The sequence below is a fragment of the Phalacrocorax aristotelis genome, chromosome 5, assembly GCF_949628215.1.
Source record: "Phalacrocorax aristotelis chromosome 5, bGulAri2.1, whole genome shotgun sequence".
Classification (NCBI taxonomy): Eukaryota; Metazoa; Chordata; class Aves; order Suliformes; family Phalacrocoracidae; genus Phalacrocorax; species Phalacrocorax aristotelis.
Genome location: NC_134280.1, coordinates 24,980,047 through 24,998,107, shown reverse-complemented (window position 1 = coordinate 24,998,107; position 18,061 = coordinate 24,980,047). Strand labels below are relative to the sequence as shown.

Sequence of the window (18,061 nt, the reverse complement as noted above, 5' to 3'; positions counted from 1 at the left end):
ATAGTTCAGCTAATCAACAACGACTGCTGCCCCCAGAGGCTCCACCAGCAAAAAGAAGGATGCATGGTGCTTTGTACTTCTGCGGCTAATCTCTTAGTGATACAGGCACAAGGCAACAAATAGGGACCCCTAACCCTTTCCCAGCAGCTTCTTTGATTAGTCACATCACTAGTCACAGAAACGAAGGGGTCTCAGAAATGCTTTTGTGCTGGAAATGCTGCAACATCCAAGTAGAGGGAAGAGAAGTGGAGAATCATTAATGCACAACAACTAGCACTGTTGTCTTGGAGGAGGGAAGAAAACAGCAGTAGCCACTCCGGGGGTGGGCTGGGGTTCGCAAATGCCCGAGAGGCTTGGCCACAGGTTAGGAGACCTCATTTCTCCTTCCACTCCTGTACCTCCCGTCCCTGTGGGGTGGGTAGGTGGGGATGAAGGTGGAGTTTGGACCCTCAGACTTGATTGCCTCCAGCAAAGCTCAGGTAGAAGAACACAGTGGCTGAGAAGCAGTGTAGCGATGGTCCTCAGAGGAGTGCAGATGCCCAGGGAAGGGGTTAACGCAAAAGCTGCTTTTAACTCTTAAATCATCGTAAGGTCTCCTGAATAAATCTGTTAATCTATGTTTTGCTCCAAGGGTTGTTTGAAAGCAGAATGTAAAGACAGTTCTGCCAGGAGTGGTGACATGGCTGGGTTTTTGAAAGGTTTTACTCTTACTTAAAATGTGCGGGAATGCAAGTTGTCTCCTGCCTGAAGTGAGCAGGCTGGCTAGCCAGGGTGATGGGGAGCTCTGCGGGCAGAGCTGGCCAGTAATGATCTCCTCCAGCTCCATAATGTTCTCCTGACTGGGGAGGTCTGGCCTCTCTCGAGCACATCTCAAAGGCAAATAGAGTGGCTGAATTATCTTAAATTAATCTCCATAAGTAAAGAAAGGGACGATGATTTTTAAATGTCAGATCTGACTGAGCTTTTAATGCCTGTTCCTTGGGGTAAGAGCTAGGTATTAAAAATATTTTATTTTTAAGCATATTTGGGCTTTTTCTAATTTATGAGAAGTTTTCAATTAATATTTCTGTGTTGACTATAAATTTAATATAAAAGAAAAATTTTCTATTAAGTCAAATTTATCAGCTAAAAGATATCTACATTATTCGACACAGCATTTTATTTCATTGAATAATAGGATTTGAAGGTGAGCTAGGACCGTGAGCATGGCTTGATCAGGTCTGTCTGTTTGCAGATATGATTTCTTTTGCTTTCCTTCCATGTACTCTGCTTTTCTGAAATCCAACACACCAAATGAGAGCTCTTGTAAAACAAATTATCAGACCAAATCAGGACAGTCACTTCACCATCCTCAAAATTTCAGCCCTACTTTCTTTCAGAGAGAGGCTTTTCCTCTCTTTCAGTTTCTTACCCATTACAGGGAAGAAACCTCCCCACACTCTCTGGTATACTCATATCTATATGGACATGTATGTGTGTGGTGGATGTCAAGTTTGTTCTTCCACTCAATGTAGATGAACAGTAACAACTTCTGTTTGGAAGCTCTGAGAGATCTGTGAGGTGCTCTTTGAGGTACTGGCAAGGAGCATAGCTGAGCCAGTGGTGTTATTTTCTTACAGAAAGAAGCTTTACCACAGGAGAAACTTCTGTAACATTTCATAGAAGTGGAGAGAGTAGGTTTATACCTAATTGTTCCCATAAATTTATTCTACAGCTGGACTCTACCAGTAAGAATGCTTTTTACTGTCCCTTATAAACCTCATATTTGCTTATCTTGTCCCCAAAATGCAGCAACTGTGATAGCTTGTAAATTAAAATACAATTTCGTACCTAGCTGAGATCTGATCTGTTCTATAATTTTAAGGCGAGGAAGCAGCTGGGCACCTCCTGGGCAGGCAGGTGAGGTAGGAGCTTCAGGCAGCAGCAGGAACCTCAGATTTGAGCAGAAAAGGGGCCTGTGGCAAGGTGCCGTGTGGATTGAAACATTCCAGGTTGGTTATTGAGAGGAGGACTGGGGGGACCTTGGGATGTGGGAGTTGGACTTAATACAGCAGGGGAATCTGAGCTGGGTTTAAGGCTACCCATCTCTTCTCTCTCCAGGGAGGCAGTTTTTGTTAGGATACTAAACATACAGGGTTCCCCTTTCTCAGTCCTCCAGACTTTTCCTCTTTGCATGTCATCACCTCTCTATCTTCACCCTACATCCCGTAGTTTTTGCTGTTAAAAAAAAAAATACACCTAATTAGGTACCTTCTGCCCTGAGACCATCCCTGACATGGAACGTCATCTGCACCTCCTCCCCACCTGGTGCTGTGCTTTGGACTTGGGCCGTGACCTCGCTCCCTTGCCAGCTGTTTGTGTAGGGTTGGAAAAAACAGTAAAACTATGCTTGAAAAATGTTAGTGGTAAGGAGGGCAGTCATGAAAGGGGAGCATTAGCTGGGAGTTATGGGGTGATAGCTTAAAAGGAGGAAGAAGGGGAAAATTTGATATTAACTGCAAGGAATCTTCTGGGTAGTGAAACTTGTTAGTCAGCGCAATAAGCTCCCCTTCACTTGGCAAATTTAAAATAAACCTGGACAAAACACCTTAAAGGTCTTTACTCCCCTCCAGCTTGTGTGACTCATGGGCCCTGGGGAATTCTTAGCTCCCTTGGCTGGCTATGGGTGTTCCTTCCAGACACCTCTGGCTCCTGATGATTTGAGCCAGCAGAGCACTCTGCAAGTGTTTTGTAACTGCCAATAGTCCAAGGCATAAAACCACGCTTCTGCCTAGATTAGTGCTGTGGTGCTTCACTGAAGCAAGAAGGTGTCAGTGCCTGTCAGAGCCGGACTGAAATCTGTGTTGCCATGCATCATTTTCACTAGGATGCTGTCTCATACCGCTCTTGCTCTTCACAAAATAGATACGTCTCTAGAAGACTGTTTTTTGCTACCTTTCTGTGCAGCATTTGGTACTGTCGTGCTGTTTCTCAGTCACTAACTAATGCCTGAGATGGCACAGTCAATTAATTGCCGTAAATAACAGTTGCAAGGCTGCTTGGTGAATCGGTGAACATTCAGAACAAAATTCCCTTTCAAAACAACACTTCTTCCAGAGAGGAGAGATGTTTTTCCACGGTTGCTCAAGCCAAGTCAGCAGATATGCTGATGAGTCTTGTTTGTTGAGATTCCTCATCTCCCTCCTCGACTAAAGCAGCATCCTGGCTTCCTCTTTGAGGGTGACCCATTTGAAAGGCCAAATGGGGAGCTACAGAGCAGAGACAATGTGTTTTTCCAGAAATAACTGGGGATAGAATATAGCCTTAAATGTGCACAAAAAGTGAAGGCTCAGGTGAGGACCAGTCTCTACTGGAAGGCTATAGATGGACTCAAGGATCACTTTAATGGAGTGACTGCTGATTTTAACAGGAGTCACTCTGGCAGTGAAATTTGTACTGTTTCTTTGAAACAAATAAGCTGCCCTGGCCCTGACCCAGATCTTACTGGTGCAATTGCATCTGTGCTAGGTGCTTTGCTAGTGTAAAAAGTCATAGCAAATTGCTTCCATGCTAAATCTTATTATTCTAACAAGAGCTGCTCAGCAAAACTATGCCTGAACACTGGGAAACAGGGAGGTGGAAAGTGCAGAAGAAATGCTGCAAAAGGACTAGAAACTATAACAAACTCTTACTATATTAAGCAGAGCCATTTTTCTGTGACTTCTAACATGAACTCATTTCTATTTCTGATCTTCTGAAAACTGGGGCAGATACCCATTTGGGGTAAATTGGTCTAGCTCCACTGGAAAGAGGCTCCTGATTTTTGATTAGGTACAGACCTGGCACTAAACATATTTTCAAAACATCTTTAAGTGAGTCACTGCACTCAAATGAATATTCAGAGGGAGAGCTGGGTGCCTGTAGCACAGTCCCCAGGGAGAGTCTCTGCACGTTCACATAGATAAGAAAACCTCAGGAAATTTGATGTTTCTTTTAGACTCCTAGTACTTGAGGGAAGAAAAATGTTCAAAGGCAGGGAGAATATCTGGAGAACAAAACTGGAGAAAAACTTACACAAAACTTCTGAGAAGACCTCATCAGCTCTATGTTGTTCCTTCTGAAACTCATAGTGTATTATAAGGAAGTTCAAGCCAGAAAAGCTTTCGAGCATTGATGGATTTTAGTCTCCTACAGTATTTATTTAATGTTACTTTTACTTTTTTTGAAAAGCCAGGGCTTTTCCAAAGTATATTCCAAACAGCACAATATTATTTAACCCTTTCTGGTTTCTTAGTGCTAGTCCCCAAATTCAAGTTTTGCCTCTGTGTTTTTTAAAAAAAAAAAAAAAAGCCTCTCTCCTAAATCCTTAATCTACTGAAGCTGTAATTTCCTATAGTTTTTTTAGTTCCCAGATGTGGATCCTGTGAGTCTTCTGTGTGGGCATCCCCAAGGACGAACCAGTTCATGTCTGTGATGAAGCTTAGAAATGCTCTGCTGGGGAGGGCTGGGAGTTTGCCTCAAGGAGCATGTAGCACACGTCGTGCTCTCTCATCATCAACAGCTTTTCCTCCAAATTAGCCTTAGCATCATTGCAAAAGCATTTCTTTAGGAAACTCTTAGGGTTTTATAGTCTGTTTACATCATTACATACAGCGTATATCGTATGTATATATACACATAATTTTAATTCTAAGGATTTTATTCAATTTTCACCTCTAGTTTCAGAATTTTTTGCATGGACATAGGTATCAAATAACTTGGGCCTGGAATAAAATGGACATTGTTCCAGTTTCTAGTTATCAATTTAAAGAAAATCTGCTATTCTATCCTGAAAGAAAGGTGGCCATTTTCATTGAATTTACAAGTGAAAAAGCCAACAACCTGCTATTCTCTAGTTTTTTGCTTTTGCTGTCATAGAGCATGACCTAACTGTAATTTCCAGTTGTTCCCATCTCTGCTGACATGATCAGCGCAAACCAGTAAGTAAACAAGACATGACAGGGCTTCTTGCTCCAAGTGGCTGAGGACCTGGAGGAAGGTTTGCCTGTTCAACATTCATGTCAGTGTACCCACTAGTGATAACAATCCTATTTATACTCCACGCTCTGAACCATGCAGCGTTCAGCCAGCATCTCTCCTCTCAAGAGCTGCTGGACAAAGAGGTTGGGGTGGTCCCAGACTGGCTCCCCATGTTAACACGCCAGCTGGTCCAGGCAAAGTCAGCTCTCATTTTGGAGAATGTATGTTCCAGTGGTCTCAGTTACTGTCATTTCTGTTACGCCTTTTGCACGAAAGCAATTATCTTGCAGATATGGCTTTGCTGTGTGGGTTGTCATGGCAGTCTTTTCGCTCCTCACATTACTCATCAGCAGCAATATTTGCCTCACAGGAGGAATATCATGTACTGGAATATTGGAAGCGCTTGAGACCCTTGTTTTAGAGGCACTATCTAATCATCATAATATATGACATGGTTAAATTGAAGCATTGCCCAAACTGATAGTTGAGTCGATTAACTTTCTCACTGATATCTCTTCTGTACCCTTCATGTGCAGGCAGTCTCTGCCTGGACCAAGGATGGATGAAAGGGCATGCCTGTTGGGTGCCAGCATGGGTACGCTTAGTGCCTGATAAAATCGACTATGACAAGGAGGACAGACATGAATAATACAGGCTGAGTTCATCGTTTTAATTGAGACTTACGATGTCTCCCACATCCAATTAAAAGCTTGGTAGAGTCCCAACAGGCAGAATTCAGTTGATGGAATTGCAAATCAGCTAGGACCACAGAGCTGACAGCCTTCATCAGCAGTGTCCCATCATGCTTGGGAATTTGTTTGAAAGGTAGTATAGCCAGCAGAACTGTACCTCTGGAGCACCATGCGGTACAAATGCTGGACGTGTGCTGTTTATTCAGTCCCTGGTCTCCTCCCCAAGCACCAGCAAGGCTTCTACCCAGAGCGTAGGGCCCTGATAGCCTGGGAAGGTAGATCAGCAATGGTTTTTTCCATCCTTTTTGAAGTTGATGTATTTCATCCTAACACAGATGGTAGTGTCTGGATTTTCCAAAACCTGTCGTTCTTGCCAGCAGTTCAGCGTGGAGGGCAATGGAAGACGCTCTGTATGGAGCAGGGGTCCTGATGAAGTGGGCATTCAGGGAGACCATGGCAGCAGCCTCTCAACAGGGAAGGCTTTTTTTGTACACTGTCACAAAGACTTTTGTTTTCTGGTTTTGGTGTTGATTTTGCATATCCATAGTTTGTCAGATCCAGCCTTGCATTCTTCCCAGGAGTGGCTTAGCTAAAGCTCTGCTGATCCATCGTGTTCTTTCACATCATGTTTGCACAGCATTTTGCTGATATTTCCTCATTCTCTTCCTCTCTGCCTTGACAAGTGATATAAGTTCTCCCAGTTACGAATACCAATTATCTGCTGGCTCATTCTTGGTTTTCAGAGAGCAATCAAGGCTAGCTGAACAACTGCCTAGTAAAAACCAAAAGCGTAAAAAATAAGTGAAGTTACGAGATATACGGGTAACTGACTTTAACAGTGACCTTTATAGAGCCTGAGAAATAATGGTGAGAGATCTGCTTCAGGAGTTCACAGCTTGTGATATAATCTGTTGTCAGAGCCACCTGGTCATTTTTTATTTAGTTCTCCTAAAACTTTGTCTGTTTTCTAAGAAATATTTTAATTAAACCCAAAACAAAAATAAGTTAAATTCTATAACACTTATTAATCTCAGGAGTAAGCTATCTTTCCCTGTGTATAAGAAAATGTCTTTCAAGCCTAAGCAAAAAGCTGTCCTATGTAAGATCACAGCAATTAAATGTTTATCATACCTTGCTGATGTTGAGGGAGAGTTCAAAATAGAAATGCCTAGGTGTAAGCGCAATGTGAGGCTCTCCTCTTACCTCAGACTTGTAGGACAGCTTAGTAATAGGATTTTATCTAGTTTTTGATGCAGGTATTTTCCTTTAAAATTATCTAGATTTTTCTTTTCAATTGAATATTTCCCCTGGAATTTTACAAACTAAGATTAAAACCAGTTTATCTTGCTCTCCCGTTCACCCATTTTCCACATTCTTAAAAAATCACTCACAGTTGAAGCCTTATGGAAAGAGAGAGAAAAACATTTTTGGGGCGGGAGTGAGAATGGAAGGGTTGGGAGATATAAAGCCACAGTTGGCAATCCTGCTCTCTCATTTTATAAGACAGTAAAATCTGCATATGGCAGATGCTCTTTTTATAAGGGGAAAGAAACCCCTTGTAACTTAAGTCAGGATCTCTGGGATTCTGCTGGGTGTGTTTTCAGAAATTTTTCTGGAAAGCACGTTTTGGTTTTGAAAACAAGCAAGTTGCTTGGCAGATTTTTAGAATGGGGGATTAAATATAAAAATCAGAATGCTATATTAAACAGTGTTATGTAATAAGTGCAGTATTGTTTGCAGGTGCTGGCTCTTGAACTAGCAAAGGGATGCAAACGTGTGTGTTTTTAGCATGCTGCCAGGTCCCACTCCGCAGGATGAAACAGCATTAGAGGCTCTTTGACCTCAGAAGACCAATTTTTCACCATTTTCTGGCATCACTTACTGTGTCTGATTTCATTTCCAGAGGTAGTATGTATTTAGACCAGCACAGGGTTAGACATCCAGTTCTGCCCCATGGTAGTGGGAAGATTAACACTCCGGCACCACTGAGCTCTGGGAAAGGACAGCACTGCTTAGGAAACCCTAAAGAGGCATCAGAGCTGATCCTGCCAGGGTTGTGTGCACTGAGGACGGGAGGACATTACAGCCTTTGGGCCTCCTAATTAACATTGCCAGAGAACCTCCTTATTGCGTATCAGCTGAAGGACGAAGCAAGGTAGAGCGTAACGGAACACAGAAAAACCTACCCTCAGCTTTTATTTTGTTTTGAGTTTGCACTCAGAATAATGGATAAGAAAGAGTAATTTGGATGGGGCAGGGTAAAGCTGAGCAGGCTGTGGATAGATCTTCTAACAAAGAAGTTAATTTCTTAACTGATGATACGGAAAGGGATTTTGGTATTCGGATGAAGCCTGGATGCATGGGATGAGAGAACAGTGCTAATGATGCTGAGACAATGATCCTGAAGGGCAAAATCAATCTTGATCTTGTGAAGGGTGACCAATACATGCAGTGTTGGTAGGGAGGAGGAAAGTCTGTTTTGTCCTTGTCATTTTTAAGTTGATGAGTCATGTGAACTTCTCTGAGGGGTGAGCTGAGATCCGGGATAATGTCAGGGGGACTGGCTGTGGTAGAAAGGTAATTTTTTTATATCTAGGTGGATAATTGTTATTAGAAACATAGGAGAAACCGTACTCATTATAAAAAACCATAATAATAAAATAAAAATGAAGGGAGGCAAAAGGCTGGAGTGACAGGTTTGAGATGTGGTAGACCCTGCAGAAGAGTTCCTAGGGATAGTCAGGAGGAGGTGAAAATGTGCAGACCGTGGAGGGGAGCAAGATGCCAAGAAGGAAGGATGTTCACCACTAAAACAACAGCCAGTTAGAGATTGGGCACCTGAGGTTTGGTGAGTATCAGCACAGGAGATGGCCCTGGAGAAGCCAGGATAGGACCCCACAATCCATGGAAAGCATTAGAAACGCTTCAGCAAATGGCACATTCAGTGAATTTGATGAATTGAAATCAGCAAGTGGAGAAGCACAGGATAGTATAATTCTTTTTATTTAGCTCAAAATATTACTGTGTCAGAATTTATTCTTGTTCTGCCTAAAGAAAAAAGTTTAAATGTCAGCATTTCCAGGAGCAAGACAAAATTTCCCCTCTTCTACAATCAGAAATACTAAAAAGAAAAAAAATTATCCTATAAAACTGAGAAGGAATCTGAAAGATTGTTTTTTGCTCAAAGTTTTGAACTATCTTTGGGGTTTGGTTTTTGGTTTTGTTTTGTTTTTCGTTTGGTTTGGTTTGGTGTCCCCTCCCCCCCCAGTTTTTCCTCAACAGAAATGTTGACAAATATTTTAGATAAGTGTTTTGGGGGGGAATGTTCCTTTGACAAAAAAAAAGATGGTGACTGAAAGGAATCTTCCCCCCTCCCCCCCCCCCCCAAAAAAAACAGTTCAGTTAGTCCTGCAGGCATTAAAGCACAGTGTTTTGCTTGGGGATATTAGAACGTGCTTATTCTGGGAAGGGAAAGCTGCCAAAGACCTGGAAAAAAGCACAAGGCTGAGGAAGGCAGCCAAGAGGATGTGGGTAGTGCAGGGGGGTAATGGAGAGGAAGGTGTGAAAAATCTCTTTGGGGTGAAAGGGAAAAAGAAAATGGAGATTACAGCTGCTGACAGTCTTGTCATCGTTCGCTTTGTAGAAGTCAGCTGGAGCTGTAGGGAGAAGGGGACTCGTGGAGCACATCGCACCTTCAAAAGGTGCGTGGGAGTGGGTGCGGACAGCACCTAGCGTGGCTGGGGGGAAGCAGCCTGTGCCAGCACTGGGAGAACATGATGCTTTGCACCATTACACTTCCTCCAGAGGTGCTCAGCAGCATAGGGCTAGAGGTGATTATAAGCCTAGCTTAGCACAGATGTGTATGTGAATTACTTGGTGAATTCAAGAGTAACTTTCCAGACTAATCTACCTTATTGCTGCTTTGTGGGCAACTAGTGTCCAGAAGGCTGCAGACCCTCCTGTAGCCAAAACAGAAACATGGTCTGAATTGCTGGGTACTGGTCTGGGCTCTTGCTTGTTTGAGGTAAGTGTCGCTCAGGATCCAGCTGCTAGTTAAATCAGCGATGCAGGGTGTGCTCGCCACCTCAGTCAGGCCACTTCATGTTTTGCTATTTTAACCAGAGCCCTGTGTGGATGTCAGGAACACACATTTCAACCAGCTCCTCTCTTCTGCTCCACACTGATTTGACCGCACAGTGCACGTGTGTGAGGTTACTGCCTGCTCTGATACCCACTCAGGAACTCTGGAGAACCAAGTGACTTAAGCCTAAAGCATTTTTATTACATTTCACTGCAAATTTCATTTCTTTATGATCACGAGTTAGTGATTTTTATTTTTTTTGTCAGCCTGTCTGTTCTGTGTAGAGGCTCGAAGACTTTTACACTGGCTAAGGAAGTAATGACTTTCTCTGCAAAGAATCCTGTGGTTTCCTACAGCAGGAACTTTATCAGAATAAAATCAGAAGCAGCTAATGGTGGCTGCAGGATTCGTAGCAAGCATGTGAGCCGGGATTGAAAGCAGCATTGGTTTTTTTTTCCTTCCTTAGCTTTGAATTTTTTTCCTGGTTCAGTAGATTCTTGTTTCCATTTACTAGATTCATTTGGATTTCCAATATGTAGCATTAGCCTGAAGAAAATAATTTCCTTTTAGAGTTATTCTAAACTGGAAAGCCCCTAAGTGCGTTTGCAGTTATTTCTGTGTAGCACCGGTATTTTTGCCTGGCAGGACTCCCTCCGCCCAAGGCAAAATCTTGCAGCCCCCTACGCATTTCACACAGTACCTTATGGAGGGGAGGGCAAAGCAGAAGACATTTTAAATTGAGAGGTGAACTCTTGCACAATCGCTGCAAAAGCCTTGCCTCATGACTAAAATCCTGCCCAGATGGAGGGATGCCAAGAGGCTTGAGAAATGCTGCGACCTGCCATTGCTCCTCTACCCCACATGGTCTGGGAGCAGAACCCCCCTCCGGACCCGGTTCTGCTGCTCCGGATGGCTCGGGATGCAGAGCTCCCATTTCCCATAGGTCTGCAAGAGTTTTGGTGGTTACATTTTTCTTATATTTCTTTTTTCATTTCCTGCAGTGATAAAGGGAAGCTTCCAGCAACTGCATGTGGTGCCTTCGAAGAAGAGAAATTCTTCCTTGTTTAGACACATTAATATTGATGTCTGTGAAATAGTTGGGTCATTTTCTGTAATTTTCCTTTCTGCTGCTGTCTTCCAGGTGCACACGTTCAGGGGCCCGCACTGGTGTGAATACTGCGCCAACTTTATGTGGGGCCTCATTGCTCAGGGAGTAAAATGTGCAGGTAACAGTCATTCGGTCTTCTTTTCCTAAGACAGTCCTAATGTTGTAACTCTTCAATGTGCTGCCTGTTCCACCGTAATGCCGCGTGGCAAGGGTCTGATCTGACCCCTTCTAAAATCGAAGAAGGAAATGTATCCATCCTACTGCTGATGGTATCGGGTACCTGTTTCACTAACATCCCTGCAGTGATGCAGAGCACCTCTAAAGTGCTCATTGAGGGGAAATGAAAATTAATTAAGGGATTTAATTTTTTCCTCCTTTCAGAACGGAGGAGAAAACAGATGGATGCATTGTTACCTTTGTTTCTTTTATAACACGTGTACATATTGGTAAGTGTGAGAAACTCACCGAGGGTCTCGATGTGCAAGGTGGGCGATCAGCAAATTCCACACTTCTGCTGTGAAACAGGCATTTGGGTTAATTTTATGTATAAGCCAGCAGACTCCCAGCGTGCCGTAGACCCTAAGTCATGTGCCCTACTTGCAAACTTAAAGTAAGAAAAGGGATGATGAATAAGGGATGGGTACTGAAATGTTACATAAACATTCAGGTGCTGGTAGAAGTGTATTACACGCATGGGTGTCACTGCAGGCATTTCTGGGAGAAAGCCTCCTGAAGTAAAACAATTTGACAGTTTTATTGATATGCTGCTTCTGAAAAGAAAGGACAGTCAGCTTTTTTCAAAGGCAAAAAGGATCAAAGTGATCAAAATAGTTTACTGTATTTAAAAAGTATTTTATGATATTCTAGCAGGCGAACACATTTATAAAAATGGTGCAAAGAAATGTTGATGTATGAAGACCTGCATATGTTGCCCTGGAAACTGAATTTTCAAGCTAATTTAAGAAAATCTGCTCTGTCTAAAGCTTTGTGAAATCTTGTCTCAAGGAGATAAGAGGGCTTTTTATCACAGAACTGCAAAATAATGTAAAACTTAAAATAATTTATAAGCAGAGGTGATTGAAATATTTTAAAATCCTTCCCCCATAATTATTTGAATGCGATATTCTGTCGTTATCAATAGACTCTGCACTGTCCAGGATGTATTAGAGAGCGCAGCTCTGTTCTAAGTAATGGCCATGTAAAAATGGCATTTTCTTTCTCAGTATTTTCCCCCCACTAAGTATTCAGGGTTGCACTCACGTCCTTCGCTTATGAATTAAGATTTTTTAGTACTCTTTATGGCTGTTGATTTTACACAGGGCATACAGTGCTAGAAGAGAAGGAGGAGGAAGCCTGATTTTGTTCTTGAACTGTTTTCTGATTAAAGTATTCATTTTTTGATGACACATGAGCCAGTAAGTGTGCCATCCTTGTGTGAAGTAGATTCCTCGGTTTTGGCATTTAGGAGAAATACCAAGTATTTTCAGATTTATGTTAAGTAGCTTTGATCCAGAAAATCAATAAAAACAGATAGTATGAAGGCTCACAATGCTACATGGCGCTGTGGAATGAACAGATAATATTGTTTTTAGAATTAAACCCAAAGCGCTTATGATTTTGTACTGCCTTTTTTTGTGTGTGTGTGCGTGTAACTAAAGTAGAGCTGATTTCCTGGTTTTATGCAGATTTTCCTAAATTATGAGTTTCTGAAAACTTCCAAAGTCTGGTTTTCTTTCCTCCTTATGGGGATGGTAATAAGTACTGCATGTCTTCTTTTTTTTCCTGCTTGCAGTGTAGAGGAACATATGTGTATTAGATGACTTCATAGGTTCAGAAACTATAATTAGGGCTTTCTGTCTTTTGCGAGGTTTCATATTGGTGTCAGTAGCTTCCAGTAATTTAGATGATCTTATTTATATTTTAAAATCCCATATTGTACAACTGCACTTGCTTGTTCAAGCTTCAGCGAGGGGTGGGGCAGGGGGAGACTGAGTTTCTCAGGCCACACTCGGGGTCATTTGGCACCATCAGGCGAGCTGCCGACGTGCAGCATCACCAGCCAGGGTGCAAGGAGGAGCAGGTGAGGAGCTGTGTGGTGGCGAGGCTGCCAAGCAGCACTTCCTCTACCTGGCAGGTCTGGTTGCTGCAATGTGTCCTGCATGGCTTGCTTGTGCTTGGGGAGCAGGAGAGTCGGGATTTCCTGAGGGCACGGGTTGCAGCCGACCCACCTTGTTTGTCCCCTCCTCACGGCAAGGCTAGCATTTAGTCACCAGCCAACCTCAGCAATAGCTGACAGAGAACTAGAGGCTTCCCAGATGATTTTATTCTCATAAATTTCATAGAAATCAGTGGCTGGGTAGAGGAGAGGGACTCCAGGCAGAGCCCCACAGAGGTGGGCATGGCAGAACAGGCTCAGCAGTTCCGCAGTCTGCCTTGTGCTGACTTAAACTAAGGTTTCCTGCCCTCAGGCAGCAGGGGAGCAGGAGCTGTTGTGGTGGAGCGATGTATAGGAGATCAGCAAGAATAAAAATGGGAACTAGGTAAGAAACAGCTATTCACAGTAGGATTTTTTGCTTTGTGTTTTGTTTTGTCTTTTTGCAGATCAGCAGAGGAGGGCTGGCTCATCAGCGTGGCTTAGCCTGCGCTGTGGGGTTTGAGTGTTGTGTGTTTGGTGAGGGTTCATTTGGCTGGATTTTTAAAATTTGTTTTAGTCCTGTGTTATTTCGTCCAAACAGTTGAGCTTCTTGGTTTCTCTCTGTGCCTCGTCTGCCGCAGTGTGTACCTGCTCCTGTCAGCTGAGGCTGTACAAGCCGTCAGAGCCAGAAGCTGTACACATCTAGGCATACTGGGGGCAAGTCAGAAGTGGACAGATATGGTGGGGAGGGTCTTAGCGTTTTTTCTGGTTTGGCTTCTTGGGTTTTGTTTTTTTCTAAGTGATCACTTTGCTTCTGAACTGAGCCATTTTAATATGGAAACAATGAGGCACAGTAAACAAGGAGCCACATGAAGCCTTTGCTTTTCAGAGTAGGTTTGTACTTCAGAAAAAATTACAGCTTTTAGCAGGAGGCAGCCCACTTGCATTCAGATGGGGTTCAATGCCACTCCAGGGAAATCCACAAAATCTGTTTTGTGGTCTGTATAATCATTTTATTGAAAATACCTATGAGCAAAACAGCACCGATCATATGTAATTTTATACTTTTTAAAGCATTTGCTTTTTATAGCAAACAGTTGCACATCTCAAGAGGACTTTGCTGTACAGAAGTGATAAGTTTAACAAATACAAATGGATTACTGCATGGCTACTCTCAACCATTTTAAATCCTCTACTCTGCAGAAGCATAAAAACATACAAGAAGAGCGTGGGACAGTCCAGGACCGGACAACAAAGAAAAATGTCATCCATTTCAGAAAAGAGGAGGAGGAGCAGGAGGAAAAAGTGGAGCTTATTTCTAATGGCTGATAGATTAGTTTTTGTTACACAAATGAGCCAATCCTTTGAAAAATAATAAACCAGAACCAAACATTCATAACAGAACACATGCCGTAGCAACCAGCGAGGATGCCTTAGCAACTCGAACTGCCTTGACTCATGCTTTGGTGCAGTCCGGCATGACTGAATGTGTCCCTGTCCACCAAAATACAGCTTTGAGTGTCTTAAGTATCTTGTCAGGTACACTCATGTATGACTAACCCCTGGAAGATGGGTTCTCCCTAGTTATCCTTGTTCAGGTTTTATGGCAGACAAAGAAGGAGGAGTACATCTTTTCCCATCCATAAAGACAGAAAGTAAATGTAGACACCCTCTTTGCCAGCTGAAGGCTGGTTATTGGTTGAAGTAAGATGTTGGCTGTCATCTTGACTACAAAGTTTTGGGGATTAATGCAAGCCACCAAACATGGGAAGACTTCATTGTCTTCAAAATTAAGACCTAGGGTGATGTCCAGGATTTGGATCCTGTAGGAAGTTAATTGGTGAGCTTAATCGGACTTCGGCTGGTGGTATATCCAGAGCAAAACAGGAATAATTTATTTTTCCTTAAATTTTATTCTCTGAAATTTGATCTTTATTTCATCAACTTCTTTAAAGACAGATTTGCTTCCTTAGAGTGAACCCTTATAACAGGCACTTGCCCTACTGACTCAGAGGGTCGTGCTTCCAATTTTTGCATCCTAGCCACAGGCCCTTAAAATTTTTTGTGAGATAAAGACTCGCGTGTATGCAAGGAATTTGCCTTTTCCGATGGCAAGCTCCATCCATCTCCAGTGTGCTTTCCTGCAGGCCTTTGCCATAAGTAGAAATACTGAAGAAGTGTTTGAAATTATAATGCCACCAGCTTGTGTAAACATTGAAGCTCAGCAGAAGCTAATGAAGACATAAGAGTTTACCCCAGCTCAAAATCCAATGCATTAACTTAAAAAAATGTATTCTTCGTTACATTCCTCCTACACAAGGCTTCCCTGTGCTCACAGGGCTCATCCCATTTCCCAGAACGTGTTCAGGAGAGAAACTATAACAACATCTCAAAATTTGCAGATAAGCACCAGGGAGTTCATTTTATGAATGATACAAACCTGTAACACCTGGTAGCATTAATGGAGAATAGCCTGTGTTATCAGAGACTAGAGCATGGCATTAATGATGCTGTTAGTGCACTGTCTGAATAGACTTGTAGACAAGCAGATTAGTAGACTTGTCAAGCTGCTGCATGTGTCCTATCCCCTTCCCCAGCCCATTAAGTTACTGTATAATCTGCTCCTTCCTCTGTACCCTTTTGCTTGTTGTTCTTAATGAATAAGTGATTTAATCAGAAGATTTTTTGGAACAGGCTCGTTTAAGAGCATTAATTAGCTTATCTTAAAGGAAAGATAATTTTTTTGGACTGTATTTCACTAGATGCGTTTGATAGTGTAACACCAGGCAGTATCACCCTGTAGGTGAACGTGAGGCTGTACGTGAAGCACCATTTCTGCTGCCTTCATAGATTTGCTCTGAACTGTCTCGGCCTGCCACCCACGTAGTGGTTGGCTATCTTTAGTTTCCCTTGGAGTAGGTAATTTCTCTCTGAAGAACCGATAGAAATAAACATGCTGCTGAACTATCAGTCTGGGGGCAACCAGCTGCCACTGGCTAAGCCCAAGCAATATTGCTGCCAACACTGACCAGAGTAAGCCCCAGGAGTTCACTTTTTGAAAAGTTAAAGTACAGTCTCAAACCAGGACTGTTCTGTGAATTACTGCTTAAGTGTTAAGTTTCCCCATTTCATCTGTTTCATTCACCAGCAACTGAAAAACATACAACTGCCCCATTTCCTTTGCTGTTTCGTTTTGCCTTGCTGTGAAACCCATTGTGATGGACAGCCCTGGTGTCCATCACAGCTCCACTGGTGTGTAAGGATGAAGGACGCCACAAAGGAGCCTGCCCATCCTCAGGCATTAGTTGTGCAGGAGCAACGCTCATGCTTCTAGTGCCTGGAAGAATGACTGATGCTGTTGTGACAATAACTCAGCAAAGGGGAAGGCAAGGTGTGCTCATCGTGGTGGCCGCTCTCAAGATATTTTGCATGCCTCAGACATGATAGGCTCCCATCCTGCTACACCTGTACCTTAAAAACACATCCAAGTTTCTTCTGAGATGTGTACCCAGATTCTGCGGGTTTCCCTGACCGTGCAGGGCATGGACAGTCAGCCTGAAAAGAGAACAAAAGCAAAGTAAAGCCACAGGCTGTCAGAAGGGTACTGTTTTGAGGACAGTCCCTGCCCACCTCAGGCAGGTGGAGGAGATGTGCACTGCCTGACATGCTGTTCCACCAGCTCAGGATCTGGTGGTGTTCCTGCATGGAAAGAGCTCCAAAATTTTGAAATGCTAATCAGGCAGCAGAGCCTTGCTTCAGAGCCGTTCCCATGGGGAAGCTATTCTGGAGCTACATATTCTTGAAACTGTAAGTCCTAAAAGTGGCTTTATCTCCAAGCCCACACAGGCCTGGAAGCCTTGAGCAAGCCTTAGTGGCCCATGAGGGGGCTGTCAAGGAGGTAGGCAGGTGTCATGGCAGGAAGCCAGGGAAGCTTCTGAACAAACTGTCTGCGATCTTTCAAAACTTCCATAAAATCAAACCATTCCCACCAAACAGGTTCTGCAGAAAGAACATTTCACCTGCGTTTTCCAACCAGCTTTTGGAGGCACAGACATATGTATTGTTTTTATTAGGGATAAGGGGGGATTGGCTCGTTAGATGGGCTTTTTTCCTTTTTATTTCATACGCCCTGATTTTTCTGTAGTATTAGGTAATTTTGATGCCAAGTAACTAGCTGCCCCCTAGAAATTCCTTCCTAAAGAATAATGTAACCTGTAGTGCATGATACAGTAGTATGGATTTGGGGAGCATACACGTATGTTTGGAAACAATATTTGCCATGGAACTGCTTAATAAAGTGGCTTAAGACTCTGGTGGGACCAAGTTTGGTGCCAGATGTGCGTTGCACATTAACAAATGGCATGTACATAAGCTCTAGCACTGCTACGAGGGCTGGAGCAGCTCTGCTGAGGAGGAGGAAGAGGGAAAACCTTCATGGCACCCCCCTACCTTGTGCTTGGAAGCACGAAGTGCAGCACGCGGGGCCAGTGGGGTAGCTGTGTTCACGTGCTTGTTCGCACACACTGCATCTGAGGGAACAGAAAACATTGCCTCCTCTGCTACAGCAAGTGTTGAATTATTAAAGGAAAGCCAGTAGCTCATGACTGATTGATGAGAGCAAATTCCGTTCTAACCTTTTCACCCTTGCAAAAGTAACAATGGCAATACTTTGTGCTTGTGTAGAGCCTGTCCTCTTTGTATGACAGCTTACCAAAGGTGGCGGTGTTATCTCATCTGGCAGGTACCACAGTGGGCCTGCCCAAGACAATGCATGGTGCCAACACCCCAGCTCCGAGCTTCCCACCCTCCCACGTTTAACCATAAGCCTCTGAAGAATCTTTCAGAACTTTTTGCAGATAATGTAGATCTACCTTTTTGCTCTTAAAGCTGCTTCTCAGAGTGACAGAATGCATAAATTTTCTTTGGGATAATTCAAAAATATAATGAGAGTATGTATATGGCATATGGTATCGTTCCAGTAGAGTGTGATCAGCAGCCATGTTAGCCAGTAAATCATAAACCAAAGGGAATCTAAAACTGACTAAAAT

At 43.1% G+C, this 18,061-nt stretch overlaps 1 protein-coding gene across 7 annotated transcripts in view; it reads left to right on the top strand.

Moving 5' to 3' along the window:
• Positions 1-18,061, top strand: part of CHN1 (chimerin 1) — a 106,973-nt gene that overhangs the window by 76,870 nt on the left and 12,042 nt on the right. For all 7 annotated transcript variants that reach the window (XM_075093503.1, XM_075093500.1, XM_075093497.1 and 4 more), the window contains one exon: positions 10,913-10,997. In XM_075093503.1, the coding sequence (XP_074949604.1) occupies positions 10,913-10,997 (85 nt within the window). The remainder of the gene's footprint in view (positions 1-10,912; positions 10,998-18,061) is intronic.